At 39.3% G+C, this 26,007-nt stretch overlaps 1 protein-coding gene across 1 annotated transcript in view; it reads right to left on the minus strand.

Annotated features, from left to right (window-relative positions):
- The window catches only part of LIN7A (lin-7 homolog A, crumbs cell polarity complex component), a 156,944-nt gene that overhangs the window by 84,033 nt on the left and 46,904 nt on the right, over nt 1–26,007 (minus strand). The window contains exon 2 of the mRNA XM_061125195.1: nt 24,105–24,223. Within this exon, the coding sequence (XP_060981178.1) occupies nt 24,105–24,223 (119 nt within the window). The remainder of the gene's footprint in view (nt 1–24,104; nt 24,224–26,007) is intronic.

Genomic DNA, 26,007 nt, shown 5'->3' on the forward strand with positions numbered 1-26,007 from the left:
GTCCCGGGAGCTCTTAGGCGGCATTGCTTGGGGTAGGGTCCGGGCCTGAGTGCCCTGAGGACAATCGGCGGGAGCTTCTGTGAGTTGCCAACTTGAACTGTGGGAGACCAAAGGAGAGAGAGTAAATTAGCCGGCCCGAGCACACTGCCGGCCGTTTGCAGAACAAAGAGACCGAGAGGGTCCAGAGAGGAGCTCGCAGGCTGCGGACCGGCCCAGCCCCGCCGGAGGCAGGAGGCAGGGGGGAGGGGAAGGTCGCGGCGAGACACAGGGCGCAGGCACCCGACCGGCGCGGGCGGGGACTGGGGCTGGGACGCGGAGGGCAGAAGGCGCGCGCACCCGACTGGCGCCAGCGGAAACTGAGACTGGGTCCGCGGAAGGGAGTGGGCGCGCCACACCTGGGGGGGGGGGGGGTGCGCCCACCAAGCCCCTGGCTGCCTGGACCGCTCTGACGGGGAAGGCACAGAGAGCAGGCGCAGCTTTTCCTTCCGCGCTTTTGTGGAACACCCGAGGGCTGGAACCTCGCGCAGCGCGGGGCGCGCTCCATATAGAACAGCCGGGAGCCTGAGCAGCGCAGAAGGAGAGAGCAGCGTCAGCCCCTCCTGGCAGCCCCAGCCCATCCCGCGGCGCAAGCCCCGCGGCGCAAGCCCCACCCCGCGGAGCGACGGAACTAGCTACCTGAATGGGAGTCCACCTCCGCCCGCCTGTGTCAGGGCGGAAATGAGGCTCTGAAGAGACCGGCAAACAGAAGCCAAATAAACAAAGGGAACCGCTTCAGAAGGGACTGGTGCAACAGATTAAAATCCCTCTAGGAAACATTGACTACACCGGAGGAGCCTGTAGATATCGAGTAGCATAAGCTGGAACGAGGAGCTATCTGAAACTGAGCCGAACCCACACTGACCGCAACAGCTCCAGAGAAACTCCTAGATATAATTTTACTTTTTTCTCTTTTTTTAATTTTTTTTTCTTTTTTTCTTTTTTCTTTTTATTTTTTCTCTTTTATTTTCCTTTAAAATCCCCTATTACTCCCCCATTACTCCTTAACTTTCATTTCCATAGACTTTTACAATTTTTTAATTAGGGGGAAAAAAAAAATTTTTTTTTCCTTTTTTTTTTTTCTTTTTTTTCTTTTTTTTTCTTTTTCTTTCTTTTTTTTTTCTTTTTTTTCTTTCCTTTTTCTCTTCTATTTTCTATTTTTCTTTTTCTCTTATTTCTTTTAAAGTCCTCTAGTACTCCTCTACTACTCCTTAATTTTCATTTTCAATACACTATAACCTTACAAAAAAAAAAAGAAGAGAAGCCCTATTTTTAAACCGAAGATTATTCTCTCCCAATCTTGACTCTCTGTTTTCTACCTCAGAACACCTCTATTTCCTCCTTTCCCCTTCTCTTCCCAATCCAATTCTGTGAATCTTTGTAGGTGACTGGGCTACGGAGAACACTCTGGGAACAGACAGCTGTGTAGTTCTGTCTCTCTCCTCTTGAGTCCCCCTTTTTCTCCTCCTGTTCATCTCTATCTCCCTCCTCCCTCTCCTCTTCTTCATGTGACTCTGTGAACCTCTCTGGGTGTCCCTAACAGGGGAGAATCTTTTAGCCATTAACCTAGAAGTTTTCTTATCAGGGCTGCATAGTTGGAGAAGTCCTGAGACTACAGGAAGAATAAAACTGAAATCCAGAGGCAGGAGACTTAAGCCCAAAACCTGAGAACACCAGAAAACTCCTGACTACAAGGAACTTTAAGTGATAAGTGACTGTCCAAAAGCCTCCATACCTACACTGAAACCAACCACCACACAAGAGCCAATAAGTTTTAGAGCAAGACATACCACGCAAATTCTCCAGCAACGCAGGAACATAGCCCTGAACATCAACATACAGGCTGCCCAAGGTCACACCTAACACATAGACCCATCTCAAAACTCATTACTGGGCACTCCATTGCTCTCCAAAGAGTAGAAATCAAGTTCCACGCACCAGAACACTGATGCAAGCTTCCCTAACCAGGAAACCTTGACAAGCCAATTGTCTAACCCCATCCACTGGGTTAATCCTCCACAACAAAAAGGAACCACAGACCTCCAGAATACAGAAAGCCCACTCCAGATACAGCAATCTAAACAAGATGAAAAGGCAAAGAAATACCCAACAGGTAAAGGAACATGAAAAATGCCCACCAAGTCAAACAAAAGAGGAGGAGATAGGGAATCTACCTGAAAAAGAATTTAGAATAACGATAATAAAAATGATCCAAAATCTTGAAAACAAAATGGAGTTACAGATAAATAGCCTGGAAACAAAGATTGAAAAGATTCAAGAACTGTTTTATAAAGACCTAGAAGAAATAAAAAAGAGTCAATTACAAATGAATAATGCAATGAATGAGATCAAAAACACTTTGGAGGGAACCAAGAGTAGAATAACGGAGGCAGAAGATAGGATAAGTGAGGTAGAAGATAAAATGGTGGAAATAAATGAAGCAGAGAGGAAAAAAGAAAAAAGGATCAAAAGAAATGAGGACAACCTCAGGGACCTCTGGGACACTGTGAAATGCCCCAACATTCGAATCATAGGAGTTCCAGAAGAAGAAGACAAAAAGAAGGGCCATGAGAAAATACTCGAGGAGATAATAGCTGAAAACTTCCCTAAAATGGGGAAGGAAATAGCCACCCAAGTCCAAGAAACCCAGAGAGTCCCAAACAGGATAAACCCAAGGCGAAACACCCCAAGACACATATTAATCAAATTAACAAAGATCAAACACAAAGAACAAATATTAAAAGCAGCAAGGGAAAAACAACAAATAACACACAAAGGGATTCCCATAAGGATAACAGCTGATCTATCAATAGAAACCCTCCAGGCCAGAAGGGAATGGCAGGACGTACTGAAAGTAATGAAAGAGAATAACCTACAACCTAGATTACTGTATCCAGCAAGGATCTCATTCAGATATGAAGGAGAATTCAAAAGCTTTACAGATAAGCAAAAGCTGAGAGAATTCAGCACCACCAAACCAGCTCTTCAACAAATGCTAAAGGATCTTCTCTAGACAGGAAATGCAGAAAGGTTTTATAAATGTGAACCCAAAACAACAAAGTAAATGGCAACAGGACCACACCTATCAATAATTACCCTAAATGTAAATGGGCTGAATGCCCCAACCAAAAGACAAAGATTGGCTGAATGGATACAAAAACAAGACCCCTATATATGCTGTCTACAAGAGACCCACCTCAAAACAAGAGACACATACAGACTAAAAGTGAAGGGCTGGAAAAAAATATTTCATGCAAACGGAGACCAACAGAAAGCAGGAGTCGCAATACTCATATCAGATAAAATAGACTTTCAAATAAAGGAAGTGAAAAGAGACAAAGAAGGACACTACATAATGATCAAAGGATCAATCAAAAAAGAAGATATAACAATTATAAATATATATGCACCCAACATAGGAGCACCGCAATATGTACGGCAAACGCTAACAAGTATGAAAGAGGAAATTAATAGTAACACAATAATAGTGGGAGACTTTAATACCCCACTCACAACTATGGATAGATCAACTAAACAGAAAATTAACAAGGAAACACAAACCTTAAATGACACAATGGACCAGCTAGACCTAATTGATATCTATAGGACATTTCACCCCAAAACAATCAACTTCACCTTTTTCTCAAGTGCACACGGAACATTCTCCAGAATAGATCACATCCTGGGCCATAAATCTGGTCTTGGAAAATTCAAAAAAATTGAAATCATTCCAGTCATCTTTTCTGACCACAGTGCAGTAAGATTAGATCTCAATTACAGGGAAAAAATTGTTAAAACTTCAAACATATGGAGGCTAAATAACACGCTTCTGAATAACCAACAAATCATAGAAGAAATCAAAAAAGAAATCAAAATATGTATAGAAATGAATGAAAATGAAAACACAACAACCCAAAACCTATGGGACACTGTAAAAGCAGTGCTAAGGGGAAGGTTCATAGCATTACAGGCTTACATCAAGAAATAGGAAAAAAACCAATTAAATAACCTAACTCTACACCTAAAGCAATTAGAGAAGGAAGAAATGAAGAACCCCAGAGTTAGCAGAAGGAAAGAAATCTTAAAAATCAGGGCAGAAATAAATGCAAAAGAAACTAAAGAGACCATAGCAAAAATCAACAAAGCTAAAAGCTGGTTTTTTGAAAAAATAAACAAAATTGACAAACCATTAGCAAGACTCATTAAGAAACAAAGAGAGAAAAACCAAATTAACAAAATTAGAAATGAAAATGGAGAGATCACAACAGACAACACTGAAATACAAAGGATCATAAGAGACTACTACCAGCAGCTCTATGCCAATAAAATGGACAACTTGGATGAAATGGACAAATTCTTAGAAAAGTATAACTTTCCAAAACTGAACCAGGAAGAAATAGAAGATCTTAACAGACCCATCACAAGCAAGGAAATTGAAACTGTAATCAAAAATCTTCCAGCAAACAAAAGCCCAGGACCAGATGGCTTCACAGCTGAATTCTACCAAAAATTTAGAGAAGAGCTAACACCTATCTTACTCAAACTCTTCCAGAAAATTGCAGAAGAAGGTAAGCTTCCAAACTCATTCTACGAGGCCACCATCACCCTAATTCCAAAACCAGACAAAGATGCCACAAAAAAAGAAAACTACAGGCCAATATCACTGATGAACATAGATGCAAAAATCCTTAACAAAATTCTAGCAAACAGAATCCAACAACATATTAAAAAAATCATACACCATGACCAAGTGGGCTTTATCCCAGGAATGCAAGGATTCTTTAATATCCGCAAATCAATCAATGTAATACACCACATTAACAAATTGAAAGATAAAAACCATATGATTATCTCAATAGATGCAGAGAAAGCCTTTGACAAAATTCAACACTCATTTATGATTAAAACTCTCCAAAAAGCAGGAATAGAAGGAACATACCTCAACATAATAAAAGCTATATATGACAAACCCACAGCAAGCATCACCCTCAATGGTGAAAAATTGAAGGCATTTCCCCTGAAATCAGGAACAAGACAAGGGTGCCCACTCTCACCACTACTATTCAACATAGTGTTGGAAGTGCTGGCCACAGCAATCAGAGCAGAAAAAGAAGTAAAAGGAATCCAGATAGGAAAAGAAGAAGTAAAACTCTCACTGTTTGCAGATGACATGATCCTCTACATAGAAAACCCTAAAGATTCTACCAGAAAATTACTAGAGCTAATCAATGAATATAGTAAAGTTGCAGGATATAAAATTAACACACAGAAATCCCTTGCATTCCTATATACTAACAATGAAAAAACAGACAGAGAAATTAAGGAAACAATACCATTCACCATTGCAACAAAAAGAATAAAATACTTAGGAGTATATCTACCCAAAGAAACAAAGGACCTATACATAGAAAACTATAAAACACTGATGAAAGAAATCAAAGAGGACACAAACAGATGGAGAAACATACCGTGTTCATGGATTGGAAGAATTAATATTGTCAAAATGGCTATTCTACCCAAAGCAGTCTATAGATTCAATGCAATCCCTATCAAGCTACCAACGGTATTTTTCACAGAACTAGACCAAAGAATTTCACAATTTGTATGGAAATACAAAAAACCTCGAATAGCCAAAGTAATCTTGAGAAAGAAGAATGGAACTGGAGGAATCAACCTGCCTGACTTCAGACTCTACTACAAAGCCACAGTCATCAAGACAGTATGGTACTGGCACAAAGACAGAAATATAGATCAATGGAACAGAATAGAAAGCCCAGAGATAAATCCACGAACCTATGGACACCTTATCTTTGACAAAGGAGGCAAGGATATACAATGGAAAAAAGACAACCTCTTTAACAAGTGGTGCTGGGAAAACTGGTCAACCACTTGTAAAAGAATGAAACTAGAACACTTTCTAACACCATACACAAAAATAAACTCAAAATGGATTAAAGATCTAAATGTAAGACCAGAAACTATAAAACTCCTAGAGGAGAACATAGGCAAAACACTCTCCGACATAAATCAAAGCAAGATCCTCTATGACCCACCTCCCAGAATATTGGAAATAAAAGCAAAACTAAACAAATGGGACCTAATGAAACTTAAAAGCTTTTGCACTACAAAGGAAACTATAAGTAAGGTGAAAAGACAGCCCTCAGATTGGGAGAAAATAATAGCAAATGAAGAAACAGACAAAGGATTAATCTCAAAAATATACAAGCAACTCCTGAAGCTCAATTCCAGAAAAATAAATGACCCAATCAAAAAATGGGCCAAAGAACTAAACAGACATTTCTCCAAAGAAGACATACAGATGGCTAACAAACACATGAAAAGATGCTCAACATCACTCATTATTAGAGAAATGCAAATCAAAACCACAATGAGGTACCATTACACGCCAGTCAGGATGGCTGCTATCCAAAAGTCTACAAGCAATAAATGCTGGAGAGGGTGTGGAGAAAAGGGAACCCTCTTACACTGTTGGTGGGAATGCAAACTAGTACAGCCGCTATGGAAAACAGTGTGGAGATTTCTTAAAAAACTGGACATAGAACTGCCATATGACCCAGCAATCCCACTTCTGGGCATACACACTGAGGAAACCAGATCTGAAAGAGACACGTGCACCCCAATGTTCATCGCAGCACTGTTTATAATAGCCAGGACATGGAAGCAACCTAGATGCCCATCAGCAGATGAATGGATAAGGAAGCTGTGGTACATATACACCACGGAATATTACTCAGCCATTAAAAAGAATTCATTTGAACCAGTCCTAATGAGATGGATGAAGCTGGAGCCCCTTATACAGAGTGAAGTAAGCCAGAAAGATAAAGAACATTACAGCATACTGACACATGTATATGGAATTTAGAAAGGTGATAACGATAACCCTATATGCAGAACAGAAAAAGAGACACAGAAATACAGAACAGACTTTTGAACTTTGTGGGAGAATGTGAGGGTGGGATATTTCAAAAGAACAGCATGTATACTATCTATGGTGAAACAGATCACCAGCCCAGGTGGGATGCACGAGACAAGTGCTCCGGCCTGGTGCACTGGGAAGACCCAGAGGAATCGGGTGGAGAGGGAGGTGGGAGGGGGGATCGGGATTGGGAATACATGTAAATCCATGGCTGATTCATATCAATGTATGACAAAACCCACTGGAAAAAAAAAAAAAAAAAAAAAAAAATGACTGTTGTCACAAAAAAGACTGCCATCAGAAACAGACCCAGAGACAGAGAAAACAAACTTATGGCTTCCAAAGGGGAATGGGCCGGGGAGGGATAAATTAGGAGTTTGGGGTTAACATATGTACACTACTTTATGTAAACCAGATAACCAACAAGCATCTACTCTATAGCACAGGGAACTATACTCCGTATTTTATAATCATCTACAAGGGAAAACAATAGGAAAAAACAGATATCTATGTACATATAATGGAATCATTTTGCTGCACAGCTGAAACTAACCAACATTGTAAAGCAACTATGCTTCAATAAAAAGAATTAATTAATTAATTAATATGACTGCTGTTTCTTGCTCATTAACTGGTAGGACTAGATGCTGTGATTTCACCTCCAGTTGCTGGCAATTGGGAATAGAGAGCAAAGGAATTTTTGGCTGGACTTTAGCCAGTCAGCCAAGTCTGGGATGTGCTACTGCTGATTTATGGGAAACAGCAGCAAAGAGAAAACGCAGTTCAAAAGTTTTCAAGTATCAGGCTTAATAAATACTAGGGGTCTCTTATAATATGACTAACAGGCGCACATGAGGATATAATGTAGTTCTGGAAGATAAGATTACCGGTAACAGGTTTCTTTTCTCTTTATCTAGGAAAGCAAGCCTTCTCCCTAAAGTTGTGGCTATTGGTTGAAACGGCTTCCCTGCTTGTAGAGCTGAGGCCTCCCCAGTGGTTCAGGAGTAAAGAATCTGCCTGCAATGCAGGAGCCACAGGAGACACAGGTTCAATCCCTGGGTCAGGAAAATCCTCTGTAGGAGGCATGGCAACCCACTCCAGTATTCTTGCCTGGAGAATCGCATGGGCAGAGGAGCCTGGTGGGCTATAGTCCATGGGGTTACAAAGAGTAGACACGGCTGAAGCAACTTAGCACACACACACACGTGCATAGAGCTAACTTAGAAAAGGCCCATGGACACATTTGAACAGACATGCATGTGTGTGATATATTCTTAAAGACTTCCTAAAGCTTGATCTTAAAAATGCTAAACTAAAACATAAGCAGACTCACAGATCTAGAAAACAAGTGAGTGGTTAATTACCAGAAGGTAGAGAGGCTGAGTAAGGTACAGTATAGGTGAAGGGGATTAAGAGAGACAATTTTATAGGAGGCATAAAATAAACGAGTTACAAGAATGTAATACGCAATATATAGCACTAGGAATATAGCCAATATTTTATAACTTTGGAGTATAACCTATAAAAATATCAAATCACTATGTTGTGCACCTGAAACTAATATTATTATAAATCAGCTGTAGTTCCCCCCAAACCCTAAGTTATTCCAGAAGGGACTCAAATTTTCTGGGAATGTCATAACTGTTTTGGTGATATAATGCCAATTATGCCATGATTAGTAATTAAATTTTTACATTGCCTTCTGGAAATCTGTATAATAAACATATGATATAATACATTATGAAAACACCATGCATTGTCTCATGCTAAATGAAGCAAAGAAAATAACTGGAGGCAAAAATTTTAAATAATGTTGTTGGCATACATGGAACATGATATGAAGAGGAATTATGGAAATGGAATCATGATGCAATTTTCCAATTATTTTAGCTCATTACCAGTAAGTAGTGAAACAAATGTTTCACTGTTTCCACATTTCAGAATATTCTGTTTTTGCCACTGTTCACAACAAGTGAAACCAGATTAGACTAGGAATCATGAAATTTGATTCTATACTAATTCAGGCTCTAACTAGCTTGAAAGACAATGTCAACTTTACAGATCTTATCTTCTCATCTGTAAAATTAAGAGATTTAAAAAAATCAAGACACCAAAAGGATCAGTTATAGAGGATTCATCAGCTTCTGAACTAAAAAAAAAAAATTTGCAAATTTACATATTCTGGGAAAAAATTGTCCATAGTTTTTACCAGATTCACAATCATCAGAATCACAAAGAAGTTTATAACTTCCTAAAGGTAAGAAACACATGTTTTACCTGGGATTTGTAAGAACTCACGAGTCCTATTTGAAATTCAAGATTTATGAAAATCAAATATGTTTATCTACAAATGAAGATAAGCCATCTTAATGAATTTCTTCATGCACTCAACAAATAATTATAAATACTCATGATTTGGCACACACTATACACTAGATGCTAATTATACTGTGATGATTGAAACAGACATTCTCTTACTTCATTCTAGTAAGACTAGTTAAAACCTTAATTAACCTTGATGAAAGAAATAGAGACCCACAAATCATGAATGTGAAACTGTTCTCTGAGTACATTTGGCAATGTGCTCTTTTTTTTCCCCCTCATTGGACCTCAGGTGCAAAGAGCAGAATTGGAATTATCATAACCTTTAATTTATGGCGTATATTCATCATTGTCCACTGATCCATGAATGACTTGCTCTTATTAATTTACACACACAAAAAAGCTAGGATCAAAACCAGATAGAATTAAAACTATTCCTCATTCCCTGTTCTCCCCACCTCCAATATTTATTGCCTTGGACCTCCCAATGAGCAAATAGCGAAATGATGAAGAGATAGATAAACTGACTAATCAATCAGAAAAACCAGAAACAGATCCATGTATATAGCTTTTGGTATACAATGATGCAATAAATCAGAGGAAACCATGAATTATTCAATAAATATAGCTGAAAATAAAGTCATCTTTACAGATTAAAAACACTGGATTCCTACCTCATACTAAGGACATAAATTTTAAAAATAAAAATTTTACTTTTAATAGAAAATACAGGTGGAATATCTTTTAGAACCTGAGGTAGGGAAATATATCTGAGGCGAGATAACAAAAAAGCACTGATTATTTAAAAAATGATCAATATGAATATTTAAAAATTAACAATTGTAAGAAATCTTAAAAATAAGGTACAAAGTAGCAGAATATATTCACTATATATACCAGTAAAGAAATGAAAATAAGAATATACTAAATATATATGTATATATACATACATATATAAAAGCACAAACTAATAGGAAAATACATAAACTGATGTTTCACAGATAAAGAAACATATTTCACCAATAATCAAAAGAAGGGATACTCAACAATTTAATGATCAATTAAATGCAAATGATGACTGCAATGAGATCCCATTTTAGTATATTCAGTTGGTAAAAATTCAAATGTTTCATATTCAAGGATTAGAGGTAATGCAAGTACATAATTTCTATACTGCATTTGGGGTATAAATTAGAACAACCAAGTTTAAAAACTGGTATTCTCTCTTAAAAAACCGAACATTTTATACCTTATGATCCAGAAATTCTATATCTACATATATATATATCCATGAGAAGTCTTAATTATCTAATAAATACACATACGCTAATAGCAGCACCAATGATCATAAGTGAAAAAGTAGAAACAACTCACATCCTCACCAATGAGAGAGTGAATATCACACAACAGTAAAAACAAGTGAATCACAGCAATACACACAATAAAAGCTTGAACTTAGCCCTATAATATTATTCCCTGGAGAAGGGAATGGCAACCCACTCCAGTATTCTTGCCTGGAGAATTCCACGGAGAGAGGAGACTGGCAGGCTATAGTCCATGGATTTGCAAAGAGTTGGACATGACTGAGTGACCAACACTTTCACTTTAAGTGGAGAAGAATATATTCCCAAAGATTTCATCAGCATGATACCTTTTTATAACATTTCAAACACATAAAATTAAAATAAATGTGCTTCAGAATTAAACACAAGCACTCAGACTATATAAAAATCAAGGAAATTATGCATACAAGATGCAGTGGTCAGTTTTCAGCCCTAAATCTTATATGAAAGAAAAAAAAGAAGGAAGAAGGGAAAAAAGAAGAGAGGGAGGAAGTTAGTAATTGCCTTGCATATATTTGAATTATAAGTGATACTAATTTCATTCCCTTTTCTGTGTGCAAATCACACTCAGGGATAAAAGCAATCTTGTTAAAAACACCAATTTGTAACTTAACATTCATTTTAGATGGCTTGTACAAATGGATTTGTCTCCACATGTGTTGGCAATATTGAAGCAAGGGAAGGTTAAATGATTTGTTCATTGAGAAAAAAAAAAAAAAACGTAATCATCATTGGTGCCAAAAATAGAAGTTCTGATTTCCAGTCCTATGATCTCAACAGAAGGCAGAATGTTCACTTTATCTGACTGATATAAAACACAACTTCTCTGAAGACTCTATTATTTTGAACTACTGTGTAAGTATTACATGTAATTACACATTTCTGGAAATATGTACTGTTTATTTTATCATTTGAGGTAGCAAATAGAAAGGCTGGAGCTGAGTATTTATTTACCCAACAGTGATGCTAACAGCCTAGTGATGCTCATCATTACAGACGATTTATAAGGGTCTGTTTAGATATCTGTAAGATCAATGACCCTTTAGTGCAATTACAGTCTGAAATGGTTCCTGCCACACAGACCCTGTTCTTGCCACCAGAAAGTGACATGTTGATGCTATAAATGCTCTTCACATTGTTTAAAATGCATCTTCCCTCTGAAAAAGCTGCAGGAATAGAAATAGAACTATAACTGTAGTTTACAAATTGTTTCTCATTGCTTTTGCAATTTCCTGTGATAAAATGATATTAATAGGTTAGGTTCTACAAAAAAACTCAACCAAATGAGGATACATGTTACTATTTTTATCAGTTTAAAAATCTTCATGGTATCTGTCTTTCCCATATCTAATTGATACAGAGTCTCACATAGTCTCATATTCCTACCATGCATACATGCTCAATTTTACATAATTCCATATAATCTACACCAAGGAAAACATTAATTACTTACTACATAACTATGTGTGGATTCATAGAATTGGAGGGACCTTAAGTCAGATGAACTAGTCATGAAGTTTTTCTCAACTGATACCATCACCCTTTATTAGGGAGTTTTCTTGATTTTTTGAGGAGTGAGGTGGGAGGACATATCATGGACCTTTTCAGAGTCTAATGAAGTATACGGTGTTATCCCAAGAAAAACAGATGTGTAAATGTTCATGCCATTGTTTTCCCTTTGACACTGAATCACTTTACAAACAATACTACAGCTCTCTTTTTTTTTTTTTTTTTGTAAAAATTAATCATTTCCTGGAAAATACAATAATTCCAAATTCATATAAAATAGGAAAACTGTGACTACTTAAAGTATGCTTCAATAAGAAGGCTGCTTTATTTGTTTAGAAAAGGGAAAATTTGGACTGATCTTTACAAATATTTAGGTCATTTTTAATTTCCAATCCATTAGTGTCTGTTCTCACAGCAGCAATTGCTCAAAGCTGCAGTTCAGATCAGCTTCAACAGCAGTGGGTTAAATCCTTCATCAGAGCAGAGTAGGACTTCTATCGACACCTGAGCTTTCTCTAACACACTTCAGGTTGAATCAGGTTCTAGCAAAGCCTTTATCCTGAGGTCAAATGATGTTATTTTTGGAAAGGCTGGCATCAGCAAGGAGGCCTCTGTCAGCAAAGAATGACATTTGAATCCTTTTTTCATTTAAATCATCTAAGCAGAAGTAACCTTTAGAAGAGTTTTGTAGGCTTTTCAGTTGTTGCAGATCTTCCCTGTGGATACACTGACAAGGCTTTCTCCTTTTCAACTCCCTTCCCTTCACAGATACCCTTTCAGCACTGGAAACATCACAAATTTTCAGCTCTAAATCTCTCTGGCCAAAATGGCAACTGTTTCCAACAGTAACCATAATAAGATCAGCAAACCTGGAATCTAGGGACTACAGCCTCCTCCTCATGTCCTAATATCGCTACAAGAAAATCCAGCCATGAAGAAGCATCTCTTGTCAAACTTTGCTAAGATATTAGCAACACTTCACTTAGAAAAATAAACACTGAAATTTCTGACCCAAGTTCAACCAAGCATATTAACACTTATCTTCTGGAAAGCCATGAATCTTTTGTCAAATAAAAAGAAAACATTTTGTTCCATGCCTAAATAGAAACTTGAAAATATACATTCCAGGCTAGGGCTGTGAAATTACTGGACCACTTTCCACAGAGTAGGGAAGGCCAAGCATCTTTTAGGATAATTATCAGAGTCCGTGACACTAATTTACCCTGATGCTAAAAGAAGTAAGTCTCTATGAATAAAGTGGGAATGCCTGTCTTCACCAGAGCAAGCAAGCTGGAGGCTGGACCCAGAAATTCCACATGTAGTCCACATTTGCACATGGTGGCAAAGAGTTTTCTTCCATTAGAAATTCTGCTTGACAAAGAAGCTGTTCACTGTTGGAACAACTGGCCTTGAAAATACTCATGAGGTATGTTAACACACACACACGTTAGGGTATCAGCATTCACGAGACAGATAAAAATCAGAACTTCACTGAAACAATCATAGTTTTCACCCAATAATACCATGCCAAATGGAAATGTACAGCTATTATTTTCACCATAACTGGCTACAAAATATTAGCAAAATATCAAAGTTCAGAATTAGGTGAAGTGAACAGAGACACTCATAATTTTTTTGTTTGACACTCTTTTTTCAAAAGACTCAGAAAAAAAGACACTCTTTTCTGAGTAACCCACCAGTTCAAACATTTCTAGAGTACATGATTTGATCAAGCTTTTTTCAATTACTTAATGGTTTCTTTTTGCTTGGAAATGTGTCAAGATACACTGGGAAAAATAGAAGTCTTAGATTTTCACTTCTTAAAAGCTGAGCTTTTTCTGTAAAAAAATGAAAAATTCTATAATGTGTAATGTGCTTTCAAGATGCTCAGAAATAAGCTTCCTTGACTTCACGTTCTTGTTGGCAGGAAACTTATCACAAAAGAAAGTTTGACTTTTGTGCCCCATCACATTTAGCAATGCAAATAAAATCAAAGGAAATGTAAGAGCAACGAAGCTTTCTTTTCTTTGTCATCTGCCAACTTACACTAAGTTCAATACAAACAAAAGATATGCATAAACATAATTTGAGATACATTTTTGTTCATTCTGATCTGTGTAATGCTATTCAAGATGCCATTATGTAACAAGGATGATAATTTTATACAATGAATCCATGCCACTTTATTCATATTTGAAGTAAAACTTTAAAAACATATTTTGCCATAAAATTTTTGCCAATAAAAAAAAGAAAGAAAAATATATATACTTGTTCTTACTTCATCTACAACATGAAGCCTATATATGGTGTGTATTAGTCATTCAGCTGTGTCCCGCTCTTTACGAAAGCATGCAAAGTGGCTTGCCAGGCTCCTCTGGCAGTAGGATTCTCCAGGCAAGAATACTGGAGTGGGTAGCCATTCCCTTCTCCAGGGGATCTTCCTAACTCAGGGATCAAAACTGGGTCTCCTGAACTGCAGGCAGATTCTTTACCATCTGAGCCACCAGGGTCTATATATTACATTAAGTTAAAAACTCTTGTTCTATAGTAACCTGAAATATGACCAAACAACCCCTGTTGTTATTAACTTCTCATCATATGGCAAGGTTTCCAGATTCCTTACTATATTTGTTTATTCTAACACTACTAGACTGTCAACATTTTACTTAAAATGTGGATCCTCCTCCTAAGAAAAAAAATTCTACATTTATTTGGATGATTGATAACTATAGACTATTCTCTATATTTGTAACTAATATTTCTATTAAAACATATTAAAAGTTTGTATTATCACTAAAACCACTAAATTTTTCACCAAAATAGGCACCATTTCCTAACTACTTCCTCTTTTAGCTAGGTACATTAGTCAAGGTATTTTGGGTTTGTTTTTTTTTTTTTTATCTTGTTTGATCTAAAGTTACCTTATTTTATGTAAAAAAAAAAAAAAGCTAAACAAAACCAAGATCACAGAGTTTAAGTAACTTGCCCAAGATCACACAGTTAAGTGGCCAAGCAAGGATTTGAATACAGGCTGTCTGAATGCATTGTCAATGTTCTTTCTGACTCCACGTAACGCTCCTTCTGTCTTTCCATTATAGTACATTATGCCATGAGTAACATCAACCAGCCTCCCTTCTCGCCTTTCTTCCTTCATTCCTCTCACTCTCCCTTCCTCCAACTCTTCTTTCTCCTTCTGCGTATCCTTGTTTCATCTCATCTTGTCACTATTGATTTGAGGATATGTTTTCTTAAGATAATTAGAAATCTATATGCTATGATATGACCAATCATTAGCCGCCTTCTCATAAAGGTAATTACATTTGCTGTTTGTGTTCTCAGCACAGTAAATTAAGATGAACAAAGAGCATCAAGAACAAGCACTTGTGTCATGATGCTATGACCCATATGATTGTGAAATCAGGATGCGACGGCTCAATTTGTTTTAAATGGCAGTGGGGGCAATGAATATGTCTATTAGCCTCCTGGGTTTTCTTAGATCTAGTCTATAGAGGCTACCATTTCTCTCCCTAATTGTTATCTATTTCATGACTTACTAAAACACTATACCTAGTAATAATCTGGGACTCTACTCTTTGATAATAATAGCATTCACTGGTTTTGTAATTATTGGCTGCCAGACTGTACATGGTGGTTGTACATGTATGATCTCTAATTATCAGAATGACCTCAAAGCTGATGGTACTACTCCCCCTATTAAAAATTGACAAATAAAATTTTATGGAGGTCAAAAATAAGTAACTAAGTTGGGGTTCAAACACTGGAGGACTTTACAACAACCTGGCTCTAATAATTTTGCTGCTCCTTCTGATCAGACAAAATATCTCATAGTGACATTTTTTCCTACATATTAGTGGTGGGAGAATTGCAGAGATGATTCCCAAATTACACATCGCTCTAGGAAAAAATCTTACTGGAGACTAAAGGCACTTGAATAGCAGACCAATACATTCTATTTCTTTTATGTTGACTATACCTTAAAGTATATAAAACAAAGAAATTCCTTCATAAAGAAATGGTGTGGGAGTTAGATAGGGTGGGAAGTGGTGCTGGAAGGTTAGTAAGCTCCATCCTAAGGAAGAAAAAAAAGAGTGTAAGAGCAAGTGGGAGCTAGAAGCAAACAAAATATGAGCAAATGCATGAGACACCTAATGTGCATTGGTCCTTATATCAGATACCAATTTTACATAGTTTCAAAATGATTTATCACTGCTTACTAAACATACAACCTACCTTTTAAAAATTAACTTTGTTTTATAGTAGTGAAAGGGCTGATAAAAGCTTATAACCCTTTGCCAAGGTAAATTTGGCTTTGTAACTGTTTTAGTGTCAGTCAGGATAGCTGGGTATTGCTGTGGTATGATAACCCCAATGTCATGGGGGCTGAGAGTAGCAAAGATTTATTTCTTTTTGCTGAGCCGATAAGTTCATTAAGAGCTGGCTAAACCCTGTATTTCTCACTTTATCACTCAGTAATCCAGGATGATTGATTATCACATAAAACATCACTTTGTTGTTGTCTAGTCACTAAATTGTTGCCGACTCTATGCAACCCCATGAACTGCAGCACGTCAAGTTTCCCTATCCTTCACTATCTCCCAGAGTTTGCTCAAACTCGTGTCCATCAGGTCACATGAAAAGGGCAGGGAACATAGCCAACACTGCACTGACTCAAAGGCTTCCATGAGGAAATGGCACGCGTAACCTCGAGTCGCATTTCCTTAGCCAACACGGCTCCCGTAACCCCATGGAGCTTAAAGGAGGATGCGGAAGTCCAACTGCAACATGTGCTAAGGAGACAAGAGAACTACAATGTTTTTCAATGATCCTGTGTAGAGTCGGTTTTATTTCCTTATTCTAGTGTTCTACTACATTAGAAATTACTAACACATACCATCTGGTGATTGCCCAAGGAAGGCAGTCTTTGGTAACTATGTCATTCAGGTCTGTATATTTGGTGACAGGCATACTAGTGGAGTGAGTGCTCACCACAGTCCACATACACCAGATCAGTAAGCACATGACTCTGAAAAGCAGGAAGCCTAGATGCCTTAAAACTTGGAAGATAACGGTAGTAAATAGATGGCTAATTCTTTTTTCTTTTTAAATCATTTTAGTTTCAGAAAGAAATTTTTGGTATTCTGTTGCAGAAATTGGATGTCCTCTTAAAATATGACCATTCCTATATTATTGATTTCTTACTCTGAGGCATGAAGAATACAAAGTGTTGGAGGAAAGTCCATATCTTGCCAGTTGAGCTATTTGAACTGCATTTCAATTATCTTAGGAAATTCTCTTATCAAAAAATCAACATTTAATAATCCTTTTATTTCAATCCTTATTTTCCCCTATATTTTAATTTATAAGTTTGGATCACTCAAGTTAATTAACACAGGGATGAACTAAAGCTTGAGAAAGCCACTTAAAGTCACAGAAATAGTTTTTGCTGAGAATACAAGGAGAATAAATTTATAAATTTCACCCCTCATGCTAAACTTTGTATGAACTTTCCTTGTGAGCCAATGCCTTTCACTTTGGAAAAGCAGCATCACTCGTCACTCCATTTTTCTGTCATGTACTCCAAAATTACTTGTACTGAATAGGTACAAGTAAATTATTAATCAGTCCTTTTAAAATCACTGAGCAAAAAAACACAATCAAGATAAGTATTGCCAACCACTATCTGTATTCTGTGAATAAAGCTCTGCATGGACTGTCATTCAAGTGTAACTCATTTATTAATAGATCAGTGCTTTATTTGTTGTATATATAGATGGCCTTACTTCAGTACCGATCACAACAAAACCTTTTCCGTCTTTTTTACAGACTAAATAAAATTAGTTAAGTAGAGAAAACATGTAATCTCTTTTAACCATCCATTTTCATAAAAAAAAATTAAATTTCATTAAATTATTCTCCCCATATAATTGCTGCACATATGCCAGAAGCTGATTCAGTGGCTTTACCTGAATGTAAAGCAAAATATGGGAGTGCTTCAACATAAAATAATAATTACCATTAACACTTATATATGGGGGGGGGGGAACTACAAAAAAACTGCAATAGGTTGTTCTGCTTTCTTTGTAAGCATAATTTGGGTTGGCAATGGGATGACCTGCACCTATTCAGTGAATAGGTGCTCCAGTGAATGCAACTAAGAATGATACCTCAGACTTCCATGGTGGCGCAACAGACAGGAAGCCACCTGCCAGGGCAGGAGGCACGGGTTCGATCCCTGGTCCAGGAGAATCCACATACTGCAGAGCAACTAAGCCCGTGTACCACAACTCCCGAGCCCACACTCGAACCCAAGAGCCACAACTCCCGAGCCTGAGCGCCACAACTCCCGAGCCTGAGGGCCACAACTCCCGAGCCTGAGGGCCACACCTCCCGAGCCTGAGGGCCACACCTCCCGAAGCCTGAGGGCCACACCTCCCGAAGCCTGAGCGCCACACCTCCCGAAGCCTGAGCGCCACAACTCCCGAGCCTGAGGGCCACAACTCCCAAGCCTGAGCGCCACAACTCCCGAAGCCTGAGCGCCACAACTCCCGAGCCTGAGCGCCACAACTCCCGAGCCTGAGCGCCACAACTCCCGAGCCTGAGGGCCACAACTCCCGAGCCTGAGCGCCACAACTCCCGAGCCTGAGCGCCACAACTCCCGAGCCTGAGGGCCACAACTCCCGAGCCTGAGCGCCACAACTCCCGAAGACTGAGGGCCACAACTCCCGAGCCTGAGCGCCACAACTCCCGAGCCTGAGCGCCACAACTCCCGAGCCTGAGGGCCACAACTCCCGAGCCTGAGCGCCACAACTCCCGAGCCTGAGGGCCACAACTCCCGAGCCTGAGGGCCACAACTCCCGAGCCTGAGCGCCACAACTCCCGAGCCTGAGGGCCACAACTCCCGAGCCTGAGCGCCACAACTCCCGAGCCTGAGCGCCACAACTCCCGAAGCCTGAGGGCCACAACTCCCGAGCCTGAGCGCCACAACTCCCGAGCCTGAGGGCCACAACTCCCGAGCCTGAGCGCCACAACTCCCGAGCCTGAGGGCCACAACTCCCGAGCCTGAGCGCCACAACTCCCGAGCCTGAGGGCCACAACTCCCGAGCCTGAGCGCCACAACTCCCGAAGCCTGAGGGCCACAACTCCCGAGCCTGAGCGCCACAACTCCCGAGCCTGAGCGCCACAACTCCCGAAGCCTGATGCCACAACTCCCGAAGCCTGAGGGCCACAACTCCCGAAGCCTGAGCGCCACAACTCCCGAGCCTGAGGGCCACAACTCCCGAGCCTGAGCGCCACAACTCCCGAAGCCTGAGGGCCACAACTCCCGAGCCTGAGCGCCACAACTCCCGAGCCTGAGCGCCACAACTCCTGAAGCCTGATGCCACAACTCCCGAAGCCTGAGGGCCACAACTCCCGAAGCCTGAGGGCCACAACTCCCGAGCCTGAGGGCCACAACTCCCGAGCCTGAGCGCCACAACTCCCGAAGCCTGAGGGCCACAACTCCCGAGCCTGAGCGCCACAACTCCCGAAGCCTGAGGGCCACACCTCCCGAAGCCTGAGGGCCACACCTCCCGAAGCCTGAGGGCCACAACTCCCGAGCCTGAGGGCCACAACTCCCGAGCCTGAGGGCCACAACTCCCGAAGCCTGAGGGCCACAACTCCCGAGCCTGAGCGCCACAACTCCCGAAGCCTGAGGGCCACAACTCCCGAAGCCTGAGGGCCACAACTCCCGAAGCCTGAGGGCCACAACTCCCGAGCCTGAGGGCCACAACTCCCGAAGCCTGAGGGCCACAACTCCCGAGCCTGAGGGCCACAACTCCCGAGCCTGAGCGCCACAACTCCCGAAGACTGAGGGCCACAACTCCCGAGCCTGATGCCACAACTCCCGAGCCTGATGCCACAACTCCCGAGCCTCAGCGCCACAACTCCTGAAGCCTGATGCCACAACTCCCGAGCCTGATGCCACAAGTCCCGAAGCCGCGAGCCTGCACTCCACCAGGAGAAGCCACCACAGTGAGAGCCTGTCTACCACAATAAAGAGTTAGCGTCCACTCACTGCAGCCAGAGAAAATGGCACACAGCACCAAAGCCCAACACAACCAAAAAATAAACAATGATGGCTAAACAAGAAGGACGCCTCTATAGTTCTAGTTCTTTTCTCCTCCTGTGATGACAACATGTATAACTTTCACACTGGAAAGTATTAACTGGCAAATATCTCTGAAAACTCAAATAATTTAATCAGAGAGACTCTGAGTATTATTTCTATTAATGAATAAGAAACACACACTTAAGTGGTTTCACTCCAGCATAACAGTCAATACCGAAGAGACCAGGAGTAAAATTAAAGCTAATTTTCAGGTAGTCAGCATCTTACATCATACTTCTTAGTTGTACTTTTCTTTACCGGCTTGTGGATTTACCAATCCATCAACATGCATTCATATCTTATATTTTACTGAAGAACTTTCATTAGATGAGGTCACAATGTTATTCTATGATTCAGAATTATTGTATACACATTGGCTACTTTTATCATTACTTCCTATGGTTAACATAAAAATACTATAAGGATGATAAAAATTCCAAACTTAAATATAAACAACACCATGCAACTACTATGAAATGTTAGCTGAGATGAAGGGACCAAATCAATGTTTATATAACATGTATTGCCTTTAAAATTATTACTAAGGACAGCAATGTGAATATAAACTAACTTTATTATAATTTATAAAATATATATAATATATATTATATATATAATTATATTATATAGTATAAATTATAGTATAAATAGTATAGTATAAAGTATAGTATAAATTATAAAGTATAATTTATAAAATATAAGGAAGATAAATTATATCATCTTCTTTCTCCCTTCTAAAAGTTCTGAACTGCTTATACATCAGTTATAAATTCCAACTACCACTAATGATAGCATACTTTACCACAGAGTTTGTAAGATGTATTTATAATATCTATACAATGGCTCCATATTTCTTTACATTTTTCCTTTTCTTACTCAAATCTTCTCTTTCCTTAGCAAACTCTTTAAAGAAAAAGGCCTGTGTGTTTATTTGAACAGCTATCTACACTGCATTTACATCTCGAGCATCAGCTTCTCCCCTGAGCTTCAGACTTAGATGTCTACCAGACATCTCTAGGTGGATTTCGGAAAAGAATCATCAGTTTGATCCAGAACAGAGTGCTTGTATAGTCTACTCCAAAGCTCGTCCACCCCCGAGGATTCCCATCTCGTTACATCACATTGATCCAATTGTTCAGGTCCAAATGTAAGAATCCGTTGAGACTTCTATCATTCATATAACTCTGTAAGTCAATTCCTATTGTCTTTATTCTCAAAACCATATATATTGAATCTGACAACTCCCTACAAATTGTATTGTCGCCACCTTCATCCGGGCTGCCATCATCTCATCTCCTGAACTGCTCATTAGCTTATTACTGATCTCTTTGTTTCCACTCTTGCATGGACCCATGTATTCTCAGCAGTCAGAAAAACATTTTTAAAAAGCTGAGCAGGTGAGGTCAAAATGCTCCAAGGGCTTCCTATCATGCTTAGGATAGGATCCAGTGTTCTCACCATGGCCTGTGAAGCCTAGTGTTTCCTGCTCTCTAGCTGCCTCTAGGAAGTCTACCTTCCTTATTTCACTGAAGGCATAGCCGGCTTTTGGACTATTGCTTCCATGGATTAAGGCAATTCTCGTCTCTGGGTTTTTTCACTTGTGGTATGCTCTGCCTGGTACACTATCCCCTCCAATACCTGTGTGATTTGTTCCGTGACTTCAATTATTTTCTGATCACTCTAATTTAAGAGAGTCCTACCCATACTCCCCTAATTCTGCTTCATTTCTCTCCATAGTGCCATTTTCTGACATTGTATTATATATTTATTAATCATCATTTTCTCACTGGAATTTAAGTTCCATAAAAGTAGAGACTTTACATGGGTCACAAGCCAAATTCCCAGTGAGCAGAGAGATATATTTAATGGATACTATTCTTCAGTTAATTCTGTGGAAAATAGAAAGGTGACAGAATATCTAAGATGAAAAGTCAGCCACCAAATCCCAGGGGAGTAGCACTCTGTGAAGGAAGAAAAGAATGTATAGGGGATGTAGCCTTAGTCTACAGAGTGACTGCGGGAGGCCCGCGGGGTTTCTCGGATCTTATACCTTTCCCACTGAGCAGTGGATGGCCAAGAATTCATACACTTGGAGAAATTTTCTTTCAGTCTTTGGTCAAATTCACAGATTAAAACTTAGAGATAGAATTATGGCTACTTCCTTAAGCTGTATTCACTGTAAACAAAAATTAAGTAGTTAACAACCTCACCATAGTAAAGATTTAGCACAAGCACCGTCTAAGTCAAATCCTAGCAAAATTCAAATATTAACCTCATTGGGTAGGCATGGCTTAAATATGCAGTGAAAGAGGTTTTGTGTATCTTAAATGTTAGTCACGTGAGGCTTTCTACTTAGTGACAACTCAGAAACTAGCACTGTTCAGGCAGAGAACATGCATTAACCACAAATACAGTTGCACAGTGGAAGGCTGAGGACTTCCCTCATGGTAGAGTGGATAAGAATCTGCCTGCCAATGCAGGGGGTGCAGGTTCAAGCCCCAGTTTGGGAAGATCGCACATGCTATGGAGCAACGAAGCCCACGTGCCACTCCTGGCCAGCGCACAAGAGGCCGCGAGTCACAACCACTGAGTCCGCGTGCCATGATGACTGGAGCCTGCACTCCTGGCGCCCGGGGGCCACAGCTGCCAAAGCCCACACACCCGAGGGGCAGCAAGTCACAACTATAAGCCCTTGTCTGCAACTACTGAAGCCAGCACCCGTAGAACTTGTGTTTCACAACAAGAGAAGTCACTCCAGTCAAGAGAAGTCACTACAAACAAGAGAAGCCCGCAAACCACAGCTAGCGAGCACAGCCCGCTCTCCACAACTAGAGAAAGTCCACCAGCAACAAAGACTCAGCACAGCCAAGAGTAAATATATGAATAATAAATAAAGATAGCAGTGTGTTTATGTCAGAAAAATTTTTTAAAAAAAAAAAGGAAGGTTGATACAAGCTTCTCTGAGAGATGCATGCTCTCTGCTACAAAGACCCTCTTGGAAGCCATTGGGATCAACTGACTTTGGAAAGGACGACAGTACATAATTTACTAATTGAGGACTTCGGGCAGGACAAATAATGCTGGATATATGTACTTTAGGTGCTAATTAAATGCAGAAGAGGTGATGGGCTTACTGAATAAAGCATTGTAGAGTATATACCTTAAGTGAACTATCTTATAACCCGTGAAATTCATTAATTGACTAGTCAATTCCACCACGAATTAATAAAAAATTCAAACAGTTATTTTAAACACACTTATTCTACCTCAGGCTTTTTGAAACCATTAACAGGAAAGCATTGCAAAGATTTGTTGAAGAGCATATCAGCCTATTCCCATTACTGCACTAGACAGTAATTTTCGGATACCTATAACTTTAGTCAGTAGTGAGTTACTCTTTCAGATTTACCTGAGAAAAGATTTAGTTGAGTGTTCTTTTAAGAAAAGCTCAGTCCCCATTAATGATGACTACTTCTACCTGAATTTCCAGATGACTTCAAGTGACTACTAAAAAGTTTAGACTATGTGTCAGAGTCACCCACTGAAGTAGTCACTTCATGGGTACCATAAGCTCAACATTTGGTTGTACATGAATGCATAAATCCTAACTGAATCTAATTTTGGAATTTAGCAGACTAAATTATATTTTATCATCTGTCTAAGCAGTTAAAAACAGAAAGCTTAAGTTACAGTTACACTCTTAACTAGTTCAACTGTTTGTGTGGAGAAGACATGCTTTCTATTCAGAAGGCATAGAGCAGAATATAGTTATAAAATATTAGTCCCATACCTCTCGAATAGCAGTACAAAACTCACTCTGAAGCACTTTTTTGAGGGATTGTAGTTTGTGCACTGGTACTTCTCCAGATTCCTGTAGTTTTTCCAGTAATTCAATTGCTCTGGCAACATCTGAAAGAAAAAAAAAAATCAAAATGGAGAGAGACATGCGGTAAACTGTATCTTATCAAAAAGTACCATTACTCCAATTAAACAGTGACTATGAAAAGTAAGTGGAATTTATTGCAAAACCAGAATTTACAATTCATAGTTTTTTAATCTCAGTTTTTGGTAAAAGGTCATTTAAATCTGTTCCATACCACTTGTCACATAATACATCTTCCTCAATGGTATTTCTCATATGTTATTTCTGTAACACAAATTAGTCTGAATATTCTTTCAAAAAAGAAGAGCAGGAAGCAGGTCTTTTGTATATTCTGATACCCCAATAACGAAATGAGTTCTGTCAATTTTACCTCTGAGAGGCTTTTTTTCAGTTTTTCTTTTCTCATTCCAAATTTATCAAACCTGCATGTTTACATTTATTAGTATGATGATCTGATTTATTTGAGTAGAGAAGATGATCTTCTCTACTTGTCTATAATCTCCTTGAGGGTAAGAATTTAATTGGGCTTATTCACCACTGCATCCTCAGAGTCTGGTGTAAACCAGTAAATAAATACTTGATATCATTTTTATGAAAGAATGAACGAGCTCTCTCCATTTTACTGCCATTGCATTATTACAGACCCTCAACGTCATCTCTCCTCTGTCCAACTGGAATAATTTATTCTCCTCCAGCCACTTCATATGATCCATAAAGTTGTCTTCTGAAAATAAAAATCTGATCATGTACCCACCTAGCTGTCTCTTAGCACCAAAAGAGTTTTTCAACAACAATTAGCTTAAATGCTTCTCTTTCACCTGATGATATATATCAAGAAACACAGTCGTTTATAACCATAGCTTTAAAATTCCCAGGATGGTTTTGTACTGTCAAGAGAAAATGATAAGATGAAGGCCATTTAAAAAATATTCACAGTGATCCCTTCTACCTCTGTTGCTGTGGCCAATAACTCACTGAAAAGACACTGAGACATTACATACAGAGATTTTCAATTCCTACGTGATTAACTCCAGGAAGTACCCATATCCCTGCCATCAGATTATTAATTAATTAAATAATTCATTCATTCATCCATCCATCACTTTGTATACTTGGCACTAAGACTGACAGGAAGAATAAGACAAACTTCCTTTCTGAACAATCAGATGAGGGAAAAAAATATAACAGTATAGTCACCCATCATAATAAGACTGAAAGTGAAAGTCGCTCAGTCATGTCTGACTCTCTGAGACCCCATGGACTATACAGTCCACGGAATTGTCTAGGCCAGGATACTAGAGTGGGTAGCCTTTCCCTTCTCCAGGGGATCTTCCCAACCCAGGGACTGAACCCAAGTCTCCTGCATTGCAGGCATATTCTTTACCAGCTGAGCCACAAGGAAAGCCCAAGAATACTGGAGTGGGTAGCCTATCCTTTCTCCAGGGGAACTTCCCGACCCAGGAATCGAACTGGGGTCTCCTGCATTGCAGGCAGATTCTTTATCAACTGAACTTTTAGGGGAAGCATTGCTACCACCTAAAAATTCAGGTGGGGTTGGCATAGGTTTATGTATTTAACCAAAGACAAGAACCAAAAAGTAACTTTAAGGGAGGAGACTCCCTTGAAGTATTGCCAATTGCGGCCCAAGGAAGCACAAATCATGAAATCAGTAAGACACTGTCAGTTTCAAAAATCTGTCTTTTTGTACATTAACTGAAAGTCAATATAGTCAGTTGGACAAAACCAGTCGCATCCACAATCAATAAGATACCAAGCTAAGAACTGTATGCACTTCTAACTACATGAAAGA

The sequence above is a fragment of the Dama dama genome, chromosome 3 (assembly GCF_033118175.1).
Source record: "Dama dama isolate Ldn47 chromosome 3, ASM3311817v1, whole genome shotgun sequence".
NCBI classification, from domain to species: Eukaryota; Metazoa; Chordata; class Mammalia; order Artiodactyla; family Cervidae; genus Dama; species Dama dama.